The sequence below is a fragment of the Sparus aurata genome, chromosome 23 (genome assembly GCF_900880675.1).
Source record: "Sparus aurata chromosome 23, fSpaAur1.1, whole genome shotgun sequence".
Classification (NCBI taxonomy): Eukaryota; Metazoa; Chordata; class Actinopteri; order Spariformes; family Sparidae; genus Sparus; species Sparus aurata.
The window spans coordinates 5,852,946-5,864,582 of NC_044209.1; the positions used below are offsets into that span (position 1 = coordinate 5,852,946).

The 11,637-nt window shown below is 42.0% G+C and overlaps 2 protein-coding genes across 3 annotated transcripts in view; one reads left to right on the top strand and one right to left on the bottom strand.

Moving 5' to 3' along the window:
• The window catches only part of eci1 (enoyl-CoA delta isomerase 1), a 4,919-nt gene extending 408 nt beyond the window's left edge, over nt 1–4,511 (top strand). The window contains exons 2-7 of the mRNA XM_030408319.1: nt 788–913; nt 1,169–1,296; nt 1,432–1,578; nt 1,664–1,785; nt 1,938–2,116; nt 3,443–4,511. Coding sequence (XP_030264179.1) covers nt 788–913; nt 1,169–1,296; nt 1,432–1,578; nt 1,664–1,785; nt 1,938–2,116; nt 3,443–3,609 — 869 coding nt within the window. The 3' untranslated portion in view covers nt 3,610–4,511. The remainder of the gene's footprint in view (nt 1–787; nt 914–1,168; nt 1,297–1,431; nt 1,579–1,663; nt 1,786–1,937; nt 2,117–3,442) is intronic.
• A 275-nt stretch (nt 4,512–4,786) lies between these two features.
• dnase1 (deoxyribonuclease I) lies at nt 4,787–11,422 on the bottom strand. 2 transcript variants are annotated; one of them, XM_030408321.1, is made up of 9 exons: nt 11,280–11,422; nt 10,381–10,519; nt 9,724–9,812; nt 9,451–9,537; nt 7,783–7,898; nt 6,970–7,082; nt 6,663–6,817; nt 6,492–6,585; nt 4,787–4,981 (listed from the first exon to the last, which is right to left on the bottom strand). In XM_030408321.1, exons 2-9 carry the CDS (start codon nt 10,516–10,518, stop codon nt 4,931–4,933), a joined length of 843 nt encoding a protein of 280 aa, XP_030264181.1. In that variant the 5' UTR covers nt 10,519; nt 11,280–11,422; the 3' UTR covers nt 4,787–4,930. The 2 variants fall into 2 exon arrangements, with proteins under 2 accessions (XP_030264181.1, XP_030264180.1); XM_030408320.1 differs by lacking the exon at nt 11,280–11,422 and adding an exon at nt 10,724–10,791.
• Nucleotides 11,423–11,637: the final 215 nt, after the last annotated feature.

An 11,637-nucleotide genomic window follows, 5' to 3' on the forward strand; every position in this document is an offset into this window, starting at 1 on the left:
AAAGATAGGTATAAGATAAGATAAGATAATTCAGACCAAAGTGCCCAAACTGATTTGTGTCCCTTCATTTGATGAATATCAGTAAAAATGCTGTCAAAATGAACAGAGTTTGGTCGAGAGAAGGTCTTCAACATAACTTTTCAGACATGTCTTGGAGTAATTGTTGTTATCTAGCCCGAACTAGAGCTGCAGTGATTAGCCCAAACAATTCTAAGCAGCTATTTCAACAATTAGATTTATAATTTTTCAGTCACAACATTTCGAGTGTAAGATTAGAACTGTGTTTTTGGATGTGGAACAGTTGAGTGAGTAAGTAGCTAATAGTATGATAGAGTCAGCCCTAATGTGCTGTACGATGTGATTGGAAGTATTGTTTAAAGGAATGATAAGGCACATGTACATGCACACTTTACTGTTGTGAATATGCATACTTAGCAGTGATTACATTGAAATACGTAAACGTACTTAACTACTGTACTTAAGTACAATTTTGAGGTACATGTACTTAATTTGAGCATTTCCATTTTCTGCTACTTTATACTTCCACTCCACTACATTTATTTATGATGAATAAATATAATGCGGTGACTCTGAATGAAAACTGCTAGTCTTGACAACATAGTATCAATAGTGTATAGTGTTAAAAACACACTAGATATTCTAACAGTATGACTGTAATGCTGTGTTAGTTGCACAGATTCACGCCAGTTTTTAAACAGACTTCATACAGACAGTAACACTGTGTGTGTGTGTGTGTGTGTGTGTGTGTGTGTGTGTGTGCGTGCAGCTCTTCTGTCACAGCGGTCCTCCTGCAGCAGTCATGGCAGAGTGCGTGTGTCTCCTGTCCTCATCGCTCAGCAGAGGAACAACTCTACCTCGTCTAAGATCAAAGTGGATTTTGACCAGAGCACCGGTAAAGATTTTGCCCACCCACGCTTTCTTTCTGTCTGTTATCAATGTCTCTGTTTTATTTTAATACCCCTTTTCACACATGGAGCCCCATAACATTGCAGGGTTCTTCTTGGCACTGGAGTGGATTTTAGCGTTCATATCCATTTCTTGTATTGTTGAGGCACTTCCTCCTCATAACAGATGACTACAGAGTAGCAGGTTGAGTAACAGATCTCCCAAGTTTTCAGGTATAAGATTATGGTCTCTGTCTCTGCAGGCGTGGCGGTGATGCGGCTGCAGAGCCCGCCGGTCAACAGCCTCAGTTTAGATTTCCTCACGGAGTTCTGCATCGCGACAGAGAAGCTGGAGCTGGACAAGAGCTGCCGAGGCCTCATCATCACCTCGGTACAGTGTAACCTCAGTTTTTAGTGCAGGAGATTAAAGATTTGCCCTTTGCTTACTACGCGGTTGAAGTGCATTATAGTAGGTGCTAATTTCATTGTAGGAAATGTTCCTTAAAGTTTCAATGCTTCAATCCAGAGCCAGCCCAGGGTGTTCTCAGCCGGACTGGACATCATGGAGATGTACCAGAAGAGTCCAGAGAGATGTGCAGAGTTCTGGAGAGCCGTTCAGGAGATGTGGCTGAAGCTCTACGGCTCCAACATGGTCGTAATAGCTGCAATCAACGTACGTGTAAAACGCAAACAAATTTGTAAGCAAATCAGATGTATTGCAGATGAGCTTTTGGCCGACCTGATCACTGCTTCCACAGGGTTCCAGTCCTGCAGGTGGATGTCTGATGTCCCTCACATGTGACTACAGGATAATGGCGGACAACCCTCGTTTCAGCATCGGCCTTAATGAGACACAGCTCGGCATCGTAGCACCTTTTTGGTAACGAGCCTGGCAAATATTTGTTGTGGTGATGTTCTTGCCAAAGATAGTGTTAGTATTAACATTATTCTCTGTGGCTTATCTTAGACATCTGTTACACTTCTATATCTTCACAGTAAATCAAACTACTAACAACTTACTGCTGCCCTCAGGTTTAAGGACACCATGGCAAACACAGTGGGCCACCGGAACACAGAGTTGGCTCTGGAGCTTGGGCTGCTGTACAATCCTTCAGAGGCCTTAAAGATAGGATTGGTGGACCAACTGGTACCTGAAGACCAGGTCCTCGCCACAGCCACACAGACAATGACCAAGTGGTTGGCTATTCCAGGTACATTACACTCTGCATAGCACATTTAAGTATAGAAGGTTCATGTCATAGTGCACCATTAAATGATCTCATTAAGATGCATACTATACTTTCAAAATAAATCGTTATATTGCAGAACAGTCCGGCCCGGCAACACTTTTGTGCACTTGTGCTCGTATTCCAGTATCATTCAGTCGTACAGTCACGTGTCAGATAAAGGCTGATGCTACCATGGGCTGTATGAAATGACCAAAGTCTCATATCCTGATATGTTTCATTTAATAACCAGATAGCAATACACATCACAAATGTAACCCAGTGTTTCCCACACATAGACTTTACTTGGACAGGCCACCCAGGTATATTAACAGCTGTCCAAGTATAATTGGGAACCCATTTTAGCATTGTTTATGCCTCCACGCCAGCGATAGCCATGGCCAGAAGCATCATGTTTTCTGGTTATCCATCTGTCTGTCCATCCCATTCTTGTGAAGCAATATATCAAGAATACTTAAGGGAATCTCTTCACATTTGTCACAAATGTCCACTTGGACTCAAGGATGAACTGATTAGATTTTGGCAGGTACTGTCACTGTGTCACTGTGACCTCTCAAAACACATTTTTGGCATCACTCAACTATTCAGTGAAGATTTGTACACAATTTCACACAAATGGATAAGATGAAGAAGTTCATCTGTCGAGAGAACGACACGATCCGCGTTTGATTAACCAGTGGACAATCTGCCCGCGTCTGTCTCCTCTCTGTGACCTCTGTTATATAATGTAGGCCTTCTTATGCTGTTGTTTCGTACAAGCTGTAAGTGCACTTGGTTTTGGAAATTGGGTTGTGAAAACAGAATTGGGGGTAAATAAAAAATTCCAAAATGCAAAGGTTTATTTTTGGCCAACTTTTAAAACATGCCGCTGACAAAGACAGTCAACAGAGCAAACACGTACTGGAGAGAAACAAAAAGACGAGGCAAGCCATTGTGTGCATTAAGGTGGATGCTGAAAGCAACAGTACGTAGGCAAACTTTTAAAGCGATTCTGAAAAAGTTGAGTTTTGATTCTCATTCTCAACTACATGGCCATTCTGTGGGAAACACTGTCACCATTTTTCTCTCTTTTCATACTCAAACCAAATCCATCTAGCAGAAGTAGCCCCTGTTTTAGGTACTGAGTCCTCGATTTGTCTTGGCTGGTTCGGAGTCCTTGGCTGGTTATTGGAGTCAAAACATACACTGAAAATGTACTGATATCTGAGCAAAAATAGAATTTTTAATGTTAGTTTGAAGTTAAAGGTCAGAATATGATGCTTTGGTTCTGTCCATCTTTTCACTTCCCAGCCCACGCCCGACAGATCACCAAGTCCATGATGAGGAAGCCAACTATCGACAAGCTGACGTCCAACAGGGAGGCTGACATCAAAAACTTTGTCACGTTCATCACCAAAGACTCCATTCAGAAGTCGATCGGCATGTATCTGGAGATGCTTAAAAAGAGAAAGGGCTAGAGGAGAGCGGGACACATATGAAATGACCCACACATACACATGACTACATACATGCATACACAGGGATTTTGGGCCAGAAAACACATCAGCCTTCAGTGTCTTGGTTTCATTTGTGTCAATTGTGTTAAGATCCTTTATTACATCTCTTTGTAGCCTTCATTACCAATGTTCACCTAGTGCAGAACAAGGTGTGTAGTTATTTAGATTGACGCAAAAGATAAAGATCCATTTGAATATTCATTAAAGGAACAGTTAACCCAAAAAACATCATTCCAGAAATGTTTTGCAGAGTACAAAACTTTAATATACAACTGTAGTTAATAGCAAGCAGGTTAGCTTGCTATTAACTACAGTTTAAAAAAAAACAACATTTCTTTAAATTTATCCTAAACCTATATGGTTTTATGGTTAAAGTTGAATTCTATCCATGTTTGTTCATGTGCTCTTGGTTTTGGGGAAGCTAAAGAAAGACACCGCCCTTCACTCTTTTTTGTGAGTATCTGTCTCACTACAGCTCCTTGTACACTCCTTTTACATGCGGACAGTCCAAAGCTTGACAGACCTGCTGCGCATACTTACCGTTTGTGAGCTATAACTTGACATTTGCTGTTTGGGCGAGGTGTTTATTGAACAGTCAGCTAACATCACAGGCAGGTCTCCACCATTTAAAGTGCCTAGCCTCACTGGACATTCAAGAGCCATTACGACTAATGAAAGTACGCTTGGGTGCATTTGAAGTGCCCACAGGGGGTTGAAGCCTTTGTCCTCTCTAACAGATTTATCTACAGTCAAAATTTCTAACTCCTTTTTTAGCCAGAATGTCTGAAACGGCGAGTGTATTAAATGTGTTCAGTGGATTTATTGATGTCATTTAAGAATAAATTTCAGTAATCAAAAAATCACATTGCTCTCATTCATTGTCACTGTCGAGTCTTAACATGATCCTCGGGGTTCATTATGAAATAAAGTCTCGCTTTTGGATACCCAGGTAATCCTAAAAGCCAGATTACTATCTGTTAAAGAGCGAAAGAGTTTCTGGTTTTATTTGCCACGATTTTTAATTCCGAAGTAGCAGTTTTCTACAGTAGACTGGTTGCTGAATTAAAAATGACATTTTAATGAATCTTCACAAATGTGTCTCACCTTTTATACACTTGAATAAAAGACTTGACTCACATTTTGACATTAAGCAAATTTGCAATGAAATAACTTGTCACAGTTGTTTATTTCAGTCTTGTGCTTCATGGCTGCAAGGTTGGTTATTAATTCATATTCAGGAGGAGGCCGGTGGTAGAGGTGTTGTGATATAGACAGCAGCAGCCTAGGCAGTCAGCGTCACCTCCACAGGGTAATGGTCACTGACAGCCAATGTCTGAGAGAGATTTAAGAAGGAAAAAACAATTGTTTTTATTATGCACTTTAAAAATCAACAGGCCATCAGAATACACTTTTTTTTACTACCTTTAGTGAGGAAGACAATATATTGGTGGTTTTGCTTGTTTTAGCCCATCAACCAAAATATCTTTGTGATTAGCATCACTGACGAAACGATACAATACACCATAAAAAGGTGAATAGTTTTTTTGACCCTTAATTCCAACTGTTCATTTGTGAGTTTTAGGGGTGCTGGCACTTTTTGACAGTGCCAGGCTGCCTGTTTCCTCCAGTCTCTGTGCTAAGCTAAGTTAACAGGCTTCTTGGTGTAGCTTCATATTAACTGAACAGACTCTATAGTGGTAGAAATGTCCTCATTTGACTCTTCACCAGAAAGCATAAGTGTATTTCCTAAAATTTCAAACTTAAATGTCTGCAGCAGCCGTTTCTAAAATCTTCTGGGCCAAACTTTTAATCATGACTGTGATCAACATAGAAGATTTAGATGAAGTATTTCCCTAAATGTTTTTACACTTCTGTTTGAATGCGGCCCTAATGCAGTGCAGTGTAGATTATTAATCCATGCACATACAGTAACAGTTTGTGAACTTGCATATCTTTCATAATGCATTATACATGCAAACACATACAGTACAGACAGACAGGATATAATATATGTTGCCCTCCTGTCAGAATCGTGTTTGCTGCCACTCAGTGATGCAAGCAAAGGTCAGTAGTTGTTACACATATATTAATGGGAAACGCACATATTCTATGTTATTTTCAAACCTCAATACAAAATCTGAAAATGTAAAACTTGATTCATTGTAAATGATCTCTCATGGCCCACTGGCATATCTTCATTGACCACCAGGAGGCCGTGGACCACACTTTGGGAGTCACTGGTCTACCAAACTGGCATATGACTGGAGCGCCCTGTTTTTTAAAGGCAGGAGTTGTTCTGAGAAGCTCTGTTTTTATTGCAGGGAGGCTGTCCCCTAGCTGAAAGGCTGACCTGCTCAAGTGAGTAGCAAGAATCCTCAACAGCCCACCATTGTAGTCACTGCCGCTTCCCTACTGTCGCAACCTCATACTTTCTCATTCTCCCAAGAAATCAATGGCTGTCTTCACCAGCAAAGGGAGCGAGCAGCTCAACACTGAGTGGGCAAGACACACCTAAACACTTTAAAAGTGTCCTTGTCTCCGCGTCACACGTCTGTAACTGAGTTGTTGCTTTAAAATCGTGATAGCTGAGGGTTAGGTGTGTGACTTCATCGGCCCAGCTCTAGTTAACACCATATGAACTAACAACTCCTTTAGAGTCTCTTGTACCGGTAACCACACCCAACAGTGACGTCTCCATGCACAGACCATGTCATTACTACACCGCCACATCAAAACCCAGATCTTCAGCCAGGGTTAGGTTGCTCTCAGCCTTTTTGGACTTGGCAACTGAAGTGAATCATATTGTACTGATATGGGAGAATTTAAGCTGAAGTTGTTTTTACCAGACTTTGGCTGAGACTCAAGTCCATCGTGAAGTCGTAGACCTTAGCGCTGCCCTGCAACACTCCCTTCAACATGTCAGTGGTGACCACGATCCTGCAAATACAGGAAGAGCGGTGGAGTTAAGAGTCTGTGCGCGTGTACTCTATGCCACTGTCTGTCTGTGTGTCTACCTGTCATAAGCGCAGTTGGTGTGCGACACAGTAGTGTCGGCCTCGTCGCTGATCAGCCAGTGGAAGCTCTTGTCTGTGAAGAGGCGGATCTTCTGCCAGTCAGAGCCCATCACATAGTTGCAGTCTGCGTTGAAGTCTCCCAGCAGCACGATGTCCTGCAGAGGGATTGTAATGGTTTAACCACTCCCACCCCCATCTCATATATTACCACAATAATTGTACTGTGCACTCAACCTATTTTAAGTGACGCCACTTAGTTATTGATATTTTGTGTGGCTGTGTTTGTAGAGTTAAAGAAAGTGTTCACGTTGGTGTTCCAGCGGGTGCGGACATCAGCCACCACATCGTAGAGAGCGTTCACTTCCTCCACCGCCGAGTCAGGAGAGGTGTGCTGGGGGATCAGAACAAAGTTCTTCACAGCTAGAAAACAAAGGGGGTAGAATTAATGAGTGAAGGGAGGTATGTTAATGAGCAAATAATGAGCTTCCTGCCTGCCTATAGAGGTACAAAGTGAGATGCCCATCCTTAATGTGCAAAATAAATATTGTGAGTATCAAATAACTCAGTCCATGGAAAAATTCCAGCAAGCCATGTGTAGAAACTGAACAAGTTGTCAAGACTCTCTGTGAGGTTGTGACGTCACAACTATACAGTTTCGGCTCTCATCCTGGCCCCCGGTAAAGCCATGGTTGCAAAACCACGGCAAAACTGTGCCAGAAACACAGTGGGCCAGGACCTGCTCAGGCCTGTGAGAGCTGACCAATCAGATCAGACTGGGTTTTGCAGGAGAGGGGGCCTTAAAGAGACAGGCACTAAAACGGAGCGTTCAAACAGAGGGCGAATAGTGGTGTCGCAGCAATGGACAGCAATGGAAAAAATAATGTGTTTTCTGAACATTAAACTGTGTAGACATTTTTTTTGTAGGCACCCAAAATATATACTGTAAGTATGAACCTGAAAATGAGCATAATGGACCTTTAAGTTTGTCAGAGTAGGCCTGACACAAATCCTCTATGGTACTAAGAGTTTAACTTGAGGCAAGTTAACCAACAGACCTCAGGATCTAATCCCCCCTCTACATCACTGGTGTAATGATGGCCAAAAAGGGATATGAGCCTACCGGTATATTTGGAGGAGAACATGACGACGAAGGGCTCTCTGTTGAAGGTGTCTGTCCCACAGGACTCACAGCCATCATCGTAGGTGTAGTTTTTAACTACAGACACTGTCTGCTCCCTGGAGAAGAAAGATACTTCATCACAACGTCATACTATTTCATTCTAAGAGTGTGAGGTAGCTCCTTATCAGACAGATGTGCCGTAGTTTATGTACTTTCCTGGTGAGGGTTTATCTTCAAAACATTTTCTTATAGTAGGTCAGGTCCATCGGCTCTATCTCACAGTCAGCTTTTCACAGCGTTACTGGAGCATTTCCAAAAGAATTCTTCATTCATATTTCACTTACGGAACTGAATCAGTCCTGTGCCTCCTCATGGTCACCAGGGGGCAGATCATCTCATTCTGAATAAGTGAATCAACTAAATGTAGTGTATAGATGTGTAACTTACTGTATTTAACATGAACATGATGCCAAGGAAATGTGTTTTTTGTATAATCATACTAGCATTGATCTTATTATCTTATTACTTAATACAATTTGACTGAAGTGCATTATGTATTGACCAGTCTTTGTATGCACACGTGGGATTTCACAATAAAAGAATATATCAACATGCATGTGCAACACAGCATTGCGTGACGCTTCGAATTTGTATCATATGGACATTTTAGAAGCCACACTAGGTGTGTTTACTAAAGTGCTGCATGTCGTCTGTCTCCTCTGACTCCTCTCTGACCATACAAATGTTTCTCTACAATTCTCCGCTCATCCACCAGGCGCCCTCAGACTTTCCTTCCTTTCTCTATCACCTGACTACCCCCAGTCCACACACCTGTTGCCACTTCTCATGTAATCTGCAGATAACTGGCCCACCCCGCCTTCCCTCGACTGTTTCCACTCACCCTCATCAGCCATGCAGAAGCTTCCCACCAGGACTCTGCCAGCTCATTCCTTGTTGTTTCTGTTATCTGGACCTTTTTTTCTTGGGAACCTGCCTGCCTGTCTATTTACCCGCGTACCTGCCTGCCTGCCTGCCTGACCGCTGATCTCCACACAAGCTTTCTTTAATAAATCACTAAAGCTGTCCTGCTGCCTCGCCTGTTTTCTGGGCGTGAGTCCAGCCCCTGTTACCCAACATAACAGCCCTGACACTATACTAATACAATGTTGAAGTAGCCTACTTTTACTTTATCAGAGTATCATGTTCCTTCATTTATACATCTAGTACACTACATTTCAAAGGGAAATGACTGCAATTATCAGTCAGCTGCAGTTACTCTTTACTTATCTGTTTGAGACATATCGATATCAAGTAGTTCACACTAGCTCCACCAGGAGTGGGCACAACTTTTAAATGGTTGTTACATGTTTGTGCATCAGCTGTAATAATGATATTTATGAGTGAGCATATTTAGCCGTAAGAACATTTGTTCTTTTACTGAAGTAAGATTTTGATTGCAGGATTTAAACTTAGCAGAGTGTTTTAACAGTGTTGACTGTAGGATCCTCTTCATGGCAGTCACAGGTCACATAAATAACATAGACACACCGCAGAGTTTAAGTAATAACACTTTAAAAGAGAAATGTTATATCTGTTTCTGTTGACTTGGTCTCAACAGGAATTCTTTAAAAGATAGTGTGACTGTTGCAGCAGGTCAGTTCTGTGTACCTGTAAAGGAAGAGGTATCTCTCCGTATAGGTGCTGCGACCCAGAGGCTCACTGACGATGTGGCTGTACCTGAACTCAGGAGAACCTCTGGGAAAACACACGCACACACACACACACACAGATAAAGATGAAGAGCATCATTTTGTTTATCAGAGATCATAATTTGAGTTTACGAGCGGTACACCTTGCAGACTATGAACCACATTTTGGCCTCCACATTGTGTGTAATAACACTGAGTGTATGCTCTGTGTGAGGTGTGTAGTCAGTCTAACTTGTTGACATGCTCCATCAGTCTGTTGGTCGCTGACAGGTCGCTGTCTCTGACCTCCTGGATCAGAATGACGTCATAGCGGTGGACAATCTGAAAAACAGAGACACAAGTGTCTTTTTCATGTAAATGGATGATTTAAAGTGAGGTTCTTCAATGTGCAGTTCTCTGAAAACAAACGAGAGATGACCCAACGCAGCATAATTACAATGACTCTATTCATTTGTTGTTCTAGGTAGAAAAGGGACAGTTTACTCATTTTATGGGTGATCGTGACTATGGGTTGGCTAAGACTAATGAAATAAAAATCTCAATATAAAAGCAGGAGAAATTGGAAGTTGTTGTATAAAAATCAATTAACTGTATTTCTTTTCCGTATTGCAGCTTCTGTTTATAGACAAGTCAATAAAGAAATCTTGGTATCATGAAACAGGGCTTTTTTTCCCAGACTAAATGTTCCATCAAAATCCATCGTTGCATCCACACTAGGGACCTAAAGTTCAAAACATTAGAACCTGTGCTTCTTCTTCTTTTGTTTTTTTTTTTATATCTTTATTATTAGTCATTTACAGATGTTCCAGTCTGAGACAAATGAGATACAGAAATATGTCTAAGAAAACAATAAAAAAAGGAATAGCGAATATAAATAGCAGTTTCAGACCGTGCTGATGATGTTCATCAGAGTCGCGTTGGAGGATTTCTTGTCTCCAAAGGTCTTGATGTTGAAGGCTCCCAGCAGCAGAGAGGTGGAAAGATGCAGCAGGGCCAAAAACAGGCCCAACGCACACAGCAAACGCATCCTGGGTCAGAGAGGTCAGATCGTCAAAAAAGACTTTTCCAGGTTTTGGTTGTTGTTGTTGTTGTTTGTTAGTTGTTTTTTTTTTTGGAATATTCAAAATCTTGATTGCATGACACTTGGACAGTTAGCATGCAACAGACTGCAGGGAGTTCATGCTGTTGAATTGGCAGTCGTACTGTTTGTGACAGGAGCCTGAAAGCCTTACTGTGGGAGTGAGAGACGGACGGAACACCTGCACCCCTGGACACATGACAACATGCGCACTGTTTCTGGTCGTTTATCTCACTACAAGTCAGCAGCTTTGCGTTTGAATTCCGCCATTTGCACCGTCAGGACTTATGTTGCACCACTTTGTAAAACATTACTCCAGTAAAGGAATATATTATCCTGTTTCCTTGGTTACACTGGTGTAGGAGGGACTCTCGTCCAAAGGTTATAAAATACGGAAATTGAAAACTTAGCTCTGGTGTGTTGACTTTTTGTTACTATAAACCACATACATGGTTGCCTTTAGTAGTTTATCTCAATGTATCCTCTCTTACTGTAACATAAAGTACCATGTCTGCATTTAAAACATGTTGCTAGTGTCACATAGCCTTCAAGAGTTATTATTCTTAACAACAAACAGGTTTAGAGCATTGTTATGCAAAATAATGAATTCATATTACTGTCGTTAACCAAAAGTCTTCGTACGTATTGATCATGCATCACAGTGCGAGCTGTGTTCTGCTCAGCGGTGCGAGTCAGAGCTGCATACCTACCTGCTGCTGTGAGTCTGTGTGGGGACGGAGGAGGCCTGTTGTCAGCTCTGCACAGACGCTCGCCTGTGTGAATCCCCAGAGGCTCGACTACAACTTCTGAGCAGAACCACCAATTGTGTCTGTCTGAGGTTTTTATTTACCTGCATGTGCATGTGACTGGATCGGGAAGGGGAGGGGTGAACAAAGGAAGTGTGTTGTGGATGGGCTACGGGTTATTCAGGTGGAGCAGCATACCAGACGTGGAGGTCCTAAGCTGCTGGGCAAAGGAAACTAATGATGGTTCAATGTTTATATGAAGGCTACAATGTGGCTGTCTCAGATGATTCAGATTTTCTGCTTTTAGAGGGGCTGTGCCACT